Source organism: Triticum aestivum, chromosome 7D, assembly GCF_018294505.1.
Source record: "Triticum aestivum cultivar Chinese Spring chromosome 7D, IWGSC CS RefSeq v2.1, whole genome shotgun sequence".
In the NCBI taxonomy this organism is placed as follows: Eukaryota; Viridiplantae; Streptophyta; class Magnoliopsida; order Poales; family Poaceae; genus Triticum; species Triticum aestivum.
In genome coordinates this window covers 578985176-578995719 of record NC_057814.1, presented here as the reverse complement: position 1 = coordinate 578995719, position 10544 = coordinate 578985176, and the positions used below count along the sequence as shown (strand labels likewise).

The following is a 10544-nucleotide window of genomic DNA, read 5'->3' as shown; positions in this document are numbered from 1 at the left end:
TGAAACTGAGAGCAATAAGCACATTTTTTTTACATGAAAAACCATTACGAAAATAAACCACAGTCATAAGATAAGGCGACGATTTTAACTACTCTCTCCATTCCTTTATACAAGGCTACTATCAAAAATACATTTTGCATCAATAGAAGGCCACAAACAGTAATCGAGGCAAAAATTAATGATGTTTCCTTATAAGCAGCTTTTTAATACTTACGTGCATGTAGTCATAATGACACTTAGCCACTTCCTTCCCATTCATTCGTTGCATGCTTGTGGTTTATTAATGATCCCGGTAAACGAAAAGAAAAATTGACTTGCAAAGGAGTTATTAAATTTTATCTTGGTATATGTAATATGAGTTTGTGGCCTTGTATAAGGAAATGGAGGGAGTATATTATAATAAGTATTACAAACATAGGAGGTTTTACAACATTTTGTATCTTCATAACAGTGTAGCTTCTCCCCGCAAAAAAATAAAAAGTGCTTCATCTTGGTTCATGAAGACAAATTTGGCATCCAAGGAAGATGAAAAGAATCACTAGCATATTAAATTGATGTCAAAAATTTGTCACAAACTTACATTCACCATATTCACGTACTAAGGGCCATCGGTATGAGAACGACAATGCAACAAGTCAGTCTTATAAAGCCTCAGCATTCGAGAACACGGTAAAAAAGTATGTGACACACTGTATATTTTGTTCCAAAATTTAACAGTAGTTATGTTTCCATGTTACTGTTTGTCTCATACAGTGATGTAATACATTCAATATATGTGTCAAAACAATTGAGTTGTACACAAAGTTTGATCAAATTTATATTAACAAATATCAACATCTACAATACTAAAGTCATATTGTATGAAAATTAATCGGTGGTCCATGTAATGACATTGATATCGTATTGTGAATGTTGATATTTTTTGCTATGAATTTGGTCAAACTTTACGAAGTTTGATTTCGGACAAATTTCATATGCAGACTAACAAGAAACAGAGGGAGTAGCTTGCAACTGATCAAGTGCTTCAAATTAATCATATACAGTTTCAGTTGCTATGTGTTCCAGACGCCCCCCAAGCTGCTTACTGGATATATGCATCTCAACATGCCACACAACAAACATCATTGTATAGCATTGGGTGGAGATTACAATGGTTTCGCTGCGCATTGCTTACCCACACACTGTCTCCTATAGCAAGAGCTCAGTTACACACTTACCGCAAGAATGAATCCGACCAAACATACAACTGCCAAAATGTCTGGATCATGCCTCTGCCTGCTGATCTCATGTTTGAGGCTGCTCTGTTTTACATCCGAGGACCATATGTCTTCCTTGCTGAATGCCTCATCAACGCGCGAGTGCTATGGTGTATCCACGCGATGCTTCACGTTGCTACGATACTGGAAGTAGGCGAGCTGAACCCAAGACCCTGTCCTGTGCCTTTAGTGCCTGAATCGGATGAACAAGAAAACACATTAGATTGTCCTGTCTTCAGACTAAACTGTAACAATGAAACTGCTCCTAGTGATTGGTAGGTCTGCTATATTTAACTCCTTTTCCCAATCTATGCACCACGCGATAAATGTTAGCAGCACCAGTTTGGTGAAGCTGCCGGAAACGATGCCAAGCCAGAGACCCTAGTCGAAGCATACAAGTTTCAGATTTCAGGACATCCATTCAATGGCAGGTAAAATAATTGAGTAGGAGAAGTTCTTACCATTCCGTTTAGGTGGAAGACAAATGCAAGCATCGCAGCCAAGGGAATGCCTAGCAGGTAGAACGCACCGAGATTCACGGCTGCGCCGATGTTCTGCTTGCCACTGCCCGTAAGCACTCCTTTACAGTTGAGAAAATTTGGTGTAAATTAGCTCTTGCTCTTATGGATTGCTGATTTTATATATTCAGAAGTAGCTGTGTAGAACAATGAAGACTATGTACCTGAAAGAGAACTGTGGAGTCCATCTATCAAGTAAGATATTCCGAGAATGGGCAGCATCCTTGAAATGTATGTGACGATTTCCTGCTCATTGCTGTACAGGTACCCCCAAACATTCCGTAGCAAGACCATGGTCAGGGCTAACACCAATCCTACAGATAAGGCCATGTACATGACCACTCGCGTCGCTAGCTTTGCTGCTTCTGGGTGGCCGGCGCCAAGTTCGTTTGAGACGCGCGTGCTACGGACGAGAAAAAGAGCAAGAATCAGCTGAGTAGATAAACAAGATTATACTGGACTTATCAAAATTCAAACTGTACCACATATATGATGGGACATCATAATGCTACTCATTGGATTCAGAATTGGTCTTTTGTGTTGAGGAATTACAACTGACCTGATAGAAGAGGAAAGGCCAAGTGGTACCATGTACAGCAGTGCCCCTGTGTTAAGGCTGCAAACGGGAGCAACTAAGTACAGTACAGAGATGGAGCCATATATATAGGTGTATTTAGTTTCTGAAGCTTAAATCACACAATGATATGAACATGATGAGAACATTGTGCTTACCATATTGACAGCACTGATGTCTCAAGCTGAGGATTGGGCAGAAGCCCAGAGAGAAGCACAAGGATTTCAAATGACCACCACTCCAAGCTGCACATGCACAGGCAGTAATTATTCCAACTTGCAAGTCAAAAATACAGTAATTTATACCAGAGAAGAAAAGAAAATACTAAAATTTCTCTTTTGTTTTGGAGTATGTACCAACCAGATCATCATGGCGGACGGCATGGCGAGCGCGGTGAACTGGCGCAGCTCCCTGAACGCCTCCCGGGAGAAGCCGCTCCAGGTGTTCTTGCAGGTGCTGGACAGCCTGACGTACAGAGCCAGTATGACCAGATTGATGCCGTAGGAGACGGCGTTGCTGAGCGCGGCGCCCTTGCTCCCCAGGCCGGCCTTGTACACCAGCAGCCAGCACACGAGCGGGTGGCAGAGCGCCGTGGTGCCGGAGCTGGCCGTCACGGGCAGGACGATGCTCTGCGACTGCAGGAACCGTATGTGGCACTGCAGAGGCACGTAGACGACGAGCGACGGGATCATCCACCGCGCGTACTCGCCGGCCACGGCCGATATGGCCGGGTCCTGGCCGAGGAAGACGAGGATCCTGGCGGTGTTGGCCCAGATGAGGATGATGGGGACGCAGGCGAGCGAGAGCACCACCATGGCGCGCTGCTTGTAGACGCCGAGCCGGTGGTACAGCCGCGCGCCGTAGGCCTGGCCGCAGAGCGTATCCATCGCCGTCGCCATGCCGGTCTGCAGCCCACGGGATTAATCAATCAGCAATCGGCTGTCTCCAAGACGAGGGCACGGAATTCTTTAAAAAAATAGATGGGGAGTAGAAGGACGTAATGGCACGTACCAGGAGGCTGTAGCCGGTGACGTTGGCGAGGGAGGTGGCGAGGGAGGCGCCGGCGAGGGGCAGCTCGCCGAGGTGGCCGACGACCATGACGGACACCATGTTGACGACGTTCTGGAGGATGCAGCTGGCGATGATCGGCCCGCCGAGCCGCACCAGCCGCTTCACCTCCGCCGCGGCGAGGCCCTGACGCGCCCCATCGTCGTCCGCCGCCGCGGCCGCGTCCTTGCCGGGCCGCGCCGCCGCGAGCAGCGGCTCGTGGACGGGCGCGCCGGGCTTGGCGTCCATGGATTAGGAAATTGGGTGGGGGGCGACGGGAGGGAGGGCGGACGGCCTTTTTATGGGGAGGTTTGATGCGGTGTGACCGTGTGACGCTGGGTCAATTGGATCCACCGCTGGATTTTCTTTGTGTTTTGTTGCGTTGCGGCTTCTGCCACCGCGTCACGAACCTCCTCTTCTTTTCTTTCTTTTTTGAGGGAACGAATCCCCTTTTATTGGAAGGTGTGATGAGATGTGCAAAGGTTAGGGCATCGTCCCCAAAACGTCTGTAAAACTCCGGGTCAAGGTGTGTTAAGGTTTATTATCCAACACGATTCCTTATTTTTCCTCCTGTATCTGTGTTTTCGTAAACCGGACACAAATTGGGAAATGTTTGTGGGCGTCTGAAACGCAGCCATGCACGCACCTGACCGCCATGTAAAATCCAAAAGTATCTCCTGTGCGAAACTTGTTGTTAAAGGTGGAAAGCCCTTTTATGGGAAGGTTTGATGTGATGTGACCGTGTGACGCCGTGGCAATTGGATCCATAGCTGGATTTTCTTGTTTCGGTTGCGTTGCGGCTTTTCTAGCTTTTGGCAAACTTTGATGGTTGTTAAAAACGCGCTGTCGTTATCGTTTCCCTAAAGGGAAAAAACGCACCGTTGTTTGGTTAGGGTCTAGACCTGCTGAGGTCGTCAAACAATGCCTCGACGATTTTAACTGTGATATTCGAGTAATACAAATTATTTTCTGGCAAAAATAATTACTTTTTTGCGAAAAGGATCAATCAAATCTTTTATAAAAGTTCATCGGAAATACAAAGCATCTCAAAAATATAAAAAAATACATCGAGATTCATAGACCACCGAACAATCACTACTGCCATCAGAACGAGCCGCCGACGTGCCGCTATCGCCTCTTCTACCGGAGCCGGCATGACCTTGTCGATGATGGCCGGGAAGTTTTCGTGCATGTGGCCTTAAGGACCAGTGCCGTGACCCCCGCATTCATCACTGTTGAACCCTTGCATATATCTGAAACACCGTACCTGACACCAACTCTCGTTACTTGACAAGAAACTCTAACATCACAGGCCCAAGAAGACGGCAGGAATCTACGTCGACTAGTCCAGACGGACGGACTCGAGGAGGATTGGAGCCTGGAAAACAAACTCGTAGAAGAAGTGCCGCCATCTGCCCAAGCATTGCACCTGCGAGGACTAAAAAAACCTAACCTAAACTACTAACTGGAGCGAAGGCACCGGGTTTTCCCTCCCCGCCACCGGCCGCCGGAGCGGCAGGCAGAGGGGAGGTGAATACACGGGACCCTGATGAAGTTTGCCGTCTAGGGTTAGATGAGGAAAACGAGGCGTTGTAGACAGGATGATAACTGGGGTAACAAAAATTACTGTTTGGTCCTCAATAATCCATTCCAATATAAAACGCTACAGAACTTATATGAAGGTCCTTCCCAAATGAATAAGTAAGAAAGAACAGCGTGTTTTCGAATGAATCGGTAGAAATAGAACGGACGAGGAACACTTAAAACATGCAGACGACTTGCTGTCCGGATCTTAAATGGCATAGGAGTGCTGCACTGCTGCTGATTGACTCCCAGTACCAAACTCACAATATGGACCCGACAGAATTGGGTAGACACAAAAGGGAATACCAAACACAAATTGTGGATCCGACAAAAAATTTGGCAGGCACAAAAGGGACGACTGTGCATGCCAAAAGAACAAAAGGAAACTTTCTAGAGTGTGACCACTTTGGCAGAATTCATATCGACTGAGCAAGACATAAACTCTTGTTAAAGGCAGGTTCAAAATGGGCAAGGAGCACTCGACTAAAATGAGCGAAACACCATTGAGCAAAAGAATGACTGTTTTTAAAAACAAAAGGCGCCGCCGAAATGTAGGCTGCTGCAAAAATCCTTTCGAATAATTTAAGTATCTATAAGAAGATCGACAATTTCTTTCTGAGAGTAGGGTGTAAAATTGCTGTCCTGAAACAATTTCTTTCCGAAAACTGCATACGAGTGATGTGATATGCATGAACTTCCAATGCTGTACTCGAATTACATGGATTGGAGAACAATGAGGCTAGCCGAGCATATCCTATCTTGTTCCATTCCATTCCCAACCATGCCCATGACTAAGAAACTAGGCCTCTAAGGAATCGATTTTTCTGGTTTTCTTCTTTACAAAATTATGGCCCTTCTTAGCGCGACCAGTGTCATGCTGTTATTCCGGTGCATAGTTTTTTTTACTGTTTAAGTGTTTTGCACGTTGGAATTGTTGAGTCTTCCACCGCTTTGATTGGGTTAAATCATTTTTTTGGAAAAGGAGGATGACCCCGGCCTCTGCATCTGGGAGATTGGCTTAAATCATGGGCCACGTATTCTCTCTGCCGCTTTGAATGTCTGTTCTTTGATCGCCACGTATCAGTTTCTAGGTGGAATCTGGTTGCATCGATTCTTCTGGGTTCTTCTTGTGCGATGTATCCGCTGTTTTTCTTTCCCCTTTGGATTGCTTTAAATACATATTAGATGACTTGTTGCGTCAATTGGCGTACTGACCAACTGCAACCCAAAAGTTAAGTGAATTATTTGAAAGATTTTTTTCTCAACTATCTGCAAATAATTATGTTCATATTGTGTTTCTATTTGCCTTGACAATGATCATTGCCCTTAATTTTTTGACGATTTGTTTTTGATGAGATAAGAATCTGTTCATAATGAATTTTTTGACCAGACATTAAGTGAACTATTCGAACGATTTTTTTCTCAACTGTCTCAGTTCTGCCGAGAATGTATCCTATGCACCGATTCAATCTGTGCACCCAGTGCACCAGTAGATTCAGGACCCTTAGATGAAAAAGTAATGGATCAGATCTGGGTCAAAAGTTGGACTATACCTTTTTGCAGAGACAACCTCATAGTTTGTACAAACTAATCCGCACTCCACAGCACACATTCCCATAAAAAATATGTACGTATATTCTTATGCCCAAACAGAAAATGGTTCATATATTTTGAACCAGATGTTCGATTTCGTTTTTGTCTCGACGAGATCTTTGAAATAAGATCAATGTTGAATATGTTTCAAAATTTATTATTTTTTGCTTCTTTCAAGCTTGACTCGGAATTCGATGTACTAGAAGAATGTGCACGTAGGACACACGTGTGAGACCGATGCAGATATTTCTCGCAGAAAAATTACGAAACGTGTAAATGTTCCAGCCATGTTTCGAGCTAAATTTCAAAGCAAAAAATGTTGATTTCAAAAAATATACTTGATTCAAAGATCTCATCAAGTAAAGAAGGTAGTCAAAATCGTTCCAAAATCAGACATTTAGTTCAAAATATATGACCCCTTTTTGTTTGAAGCAAAAAGGTAAACATACAGATTTATTTTTGGTTGGAGTGTGTGCTGTGGAGTGCGAACTAATTTGTACACACTGCAAGGTTGTCTCTGCAAAAAAGGTATAGTACTACTTTTGACCAAAATCTGGTCCATTACTTTTTCATCTAATGGTCCTGAACCTACCGGTGCTTTGGGTGCATAGATTGGATCGGTGCACAGGATACATTCTCCAGTTCTGCCATCCGGATAGCTTCAATCCCAAGCCTTAGCCAAGTAGAGATAGGAGGTCTGCGTGCAAAGGGTTGCTAAATTATATTTTCTTTCCCCTCTCGTAAGGCGACTACGAAAAGTCTTCCTCCCCTCGATCTTCACAGGAGGAGTGGATTCGCCTCCCCTCCGCCTGCCGCTCCAGCGGCCGGCGGCGGGGAGGGGATTTACGGCGTCTCAGATCCGGCTAGTAGATTGGTAGGGTTTTAGTCCGTGCATGGGCAGCGTTTGGATGGATGGCGGCGCTTCTTCTTCAAGTCAGCCTTTCGGGCTTCGATCCTCCTCAATTTCGTCCGTTGGGATGGATTAGACGGAGCCCGGCGAAGCTTCCTGACAGCTCCTCGAGGCGGCGATATTTGGTGTCAGTTTCTTCAGATCGATTCAAGGATTCAATGGCGACGGCTATGGCTCCATGGTGCTGGTTCTTAGGGGCATGTGTACGAAGACTTCCTGGCTGTCATCGACAAGGTCAAACCGGCTCCGGTATGGGAGCGGCGACAACGGCGTGTCGGCGGCTCGTTCTGGCGGCGGCAATGGTCGTTTGATGGTCCATGGACCTCGATATAATTTTTATTATGTTTGATGTGTTTTGTACTTCCGATGAATCTTTGTAATAAATCTGATAATTTTCACAACAAAAAGGAGGGCTACGTATTTCAGTTGTGTCCAAGACTATTGTTATGTCTGTCATGTATAATACTTGGGCTTGTTTGCTGATTTGCGTTAATTGGTGCAGAGACCAACTGCATACCGAAAGTTAAGCAACCTGTTTTAATGATTTTTTTCTCACTTATTGTATATTAACCAACGACGCGTAACGATGATCGTTTTCCATGTCCTTCTTTGGTCGGCCTGGGCAATCCAACAACTGTTTTGTTGGCTGTCTCCTAGATACTCAACCTTTCTTTCATACTAAGATCCAACCATCCTTTCTACCTGGCTGCAACATGCTCGACCATGCATTCCGGTTTAGCACCATTTATTGCCATTTATTATGCGAATATTTTCTCAATTGTCCATTAACCTTTTTTTTAACATGAACGGGTTTGTTGGTAAATATGGCTATGTGATGACAACAAACATTTTTCAATTTTGCCAGGCTCTTTGAGAAGCAGTTTCCCCTCAATTTGCCACGTGACCAAAGTCCTACCATGATTTTTTAGTGAACACGTTTTCTCTTGTAAATTTTGCCATGCTAATTTTCATCATGTGTTTTTTACAAATGGTTTGGCAATTACTCCCTCTGTTCCATAATATAAGAACTTTTTGACACTACTGTAGTGTCAAAAACGCTCTTATATTACGGGACGGAGGGAGTATTTAATACATATAATGGTTTTGTGTGCTTTCTATACCTACATCATGGCGAAAAGTACGGTTTTTCTTTTACAAGGGAATGGTTTTTTTTTCGCGGTTGACAAGGGAATGGTTATTGGGCTGAGAGGTCTAGCAGAGGGCATGTCTGGCTAACACATGAATTTAGCACTTCTCACCAATGGCGGATCCAACGCGGCCTTTAAACACAGCTGGTAGGCACGTCTTTCTTCACAGTCAATGTCTGGCTAACACATGAATGTGCTCCTTCCGTTTCAAAATAGATGACTCAACTTTGTACTAACTTTGTACTAAAGTTAGTACAAAATTGGGTCATCTATTTTAGAACGGAGGGAGTATTATAGGTAGGCACCAGACTATGAAAAATCTGTTTGTCTGTTGATCGTTTTCATTCTAGCGCTCCAAATCTCCCATATACTTACCACAATCTTAGTGAGTTGAGCACGGTGAACTTTTTTAATGACATTGAACAACCATCTCCTTTTCGAAAAAATTGAACAACCATCTTGATCTAGCACATGGGTCGACTTGTATTGATAGCACTTTCGTTCTTTCATCATCTGCGAGCGTTCATACGCATCACCCCATGGTGCACTCTAAAAGCCGGTGGTGGCACTATGAATCTTTCGCGCCTTAAAATTTGTGCACTTACTCGAATAGGCAACATTCCTGTGATTCAACAGATCCCCTGATGGAAGTGACAGCTTGGCCCCGGGATCGCCACTTGGTTGCCCTCTGCTGTGTTGAAGCCTCCATCGCTGCTTACTGGTTGCAGCATTCACCGCTGGTAGATTGCTGCACCCACATTGCTATGTCAAAATCTTAGCTAGGCCCATGCAAACTGAAGTCAGGAGCGGCTCAGTCGCATATGTTTTAGATGAACCAGTCCGAATGACATACAAAATTGCCCCACCCTATTGTAGCACCTAATTGCCAGAAAGGTTATGATGCAGAGGCCGGGGGTACGTCTCCATTTCCAAAAAAAATTACCAGCAAGGTCAGTCCGACACACAGGCCACACCTGTCAGCTTCAGGACAAATTTTCAATTGACATACTTAAGGAACACAAACTGGAATTTCCTTATGTTTTGATGCAATTTCCTCACAGTTCATGTTACCTACATTGCCAGCACTGCAGCAAAGATTTTTCATGTGTACTGCAGCAAAGATTTTTTTCATGTGTACCTTACACTGGAATTCGTGTTGGTGTAGTGTTTTGACAGTGAAATATTAACAGTTCATACCTTCAGACAGTTAGAATTTTTTTCCCCTGCTGATTACAAAATTTTCACTACATTGTATGATGTTTTTTCTGCAGGCTAGTTCATGTAGTAGGCGTATGTAGAGCAGCAGGGTGAGGAAAAACATGCAAGAGTTTAACCGAAGTTTGATCAAGAGGAGTAGGACATTTCCAGAGCCGTCAACTGTTGAAATATATTGCCCGGCTCTCTTCATTAGTTCGGACTTTTGGATGAGTTGGCTGGAGCATGAATTCAATATGGTATCCGAGACAGAAGGTCTTGTGTTCAAGACCCTGCAATCGCAGTATTAAAAAAATTATTTTGCGGCCCAAATAAATCCCACATCTAAGGACTAAATAAGCCTGCGTGAATTCAATATGGACGGACTCTTGGATGATCTTCCTCCATCCTCCACCAAGTATTCGGATCTGTTCTTCCCCCTTTCTTCTCTCCAGGTACTTGCCTCTCTGACTTGTTTTTGTTCTTTCTTCTTCTCTCTCCCCCTTTCTCATGGCGTCTCCGTGATGTTTTTCTGCTCTATCTTCTCCTCATTTCCCCTCTCCAATGGCGCCTCCCAGAAGAGTTGTGTGATGCAATTTCCTTTAACATAGGCTTATCCTTCAAAACATCTAAATCTTATCCTCCTTGTTGCCTCAATCAAACAATTGAACTGGAAAATTTTTATCTAGAAGTTTTAATTTGCATTGAGTCTAGTCTTTA

At 44.2% G+C, this 10544-nt stretch overlaps 1 protein-coding gene across 5 annotated transcripts; it reads right to left on the bottom strand.

The window, feature by feature from the left end:
* Nucleotides 1-1001: 1001 nt before the first annotated feature.
* Nucleotides 1002-3675, bottom strand: LOC123165773 (protein DETOXIFICATION 16). Of its 5 annotated transcripts, none has more exons than XM_044583503.1 (8): nucleotides 3360-3675; nucleotides 2709-3253; nucleotides 2507-2593; nucleotides 2334-2390; nucleotides 1939-2177; nucleotides 1718-1836; nucleotides 1552-1637; nucleotides 1002-1449 (listed from the first exon to the last, which is right to left on the bottom strand). In XM_044583503.1, exons 1-8 carry the CDS (start codon nucleotides 3642-3644, stop codon nucleotides 1443-1445), a joined length of 1425 nt encoding a protein of 474 aa, XP_044439438.1. In that variant the 5' UTR covers nucleotides 3645-3675; the 3' UTR covers nucleotides 1002-1442. The 5 variants fall into 5 exon arrangements, with proteins under 5 accessions (XP_044439438.1, XP_044439439.1, XP_044439437.1 ...); XM_044583504.1 differs by having other exon boundaries at nucleotides 1573-1637; XM_044583502.1 differs by having other exon boundaries at nucleotides 1596-1637.
* Nucleotides 3676-10544: the final 6869 nt, after the last annotated feature.

What these genes read in the sequence shown, in the direction of transcription:
- LOC123165773 (XM_044583501.1), bottom strand. Translation starts at nt 3,644, where the DNA reads ATGGACGCCAAGCCCGGCGCGCCCGTCCACGAGCCGCTGCTCGCGGCG. An exon ending in GGCCTTTCCTCTTCTATCAG is followed by an intron (nt 2,178 to 2,333) that starts GTCAGTTGTAAT and finishes TCTCGTCCGTAG; the next exon opens with CACGCGCGTCTCAAACGAAC. An exon ending in ACTCCACAGTTCTCTTTCAG is followed by an intron (nt 1,837 to 1,938) that starts GTACATAGTCTT and finishes TCAACTGTAAAG; the next exon opens with GAGTGCTTACGGGCAGTGGC.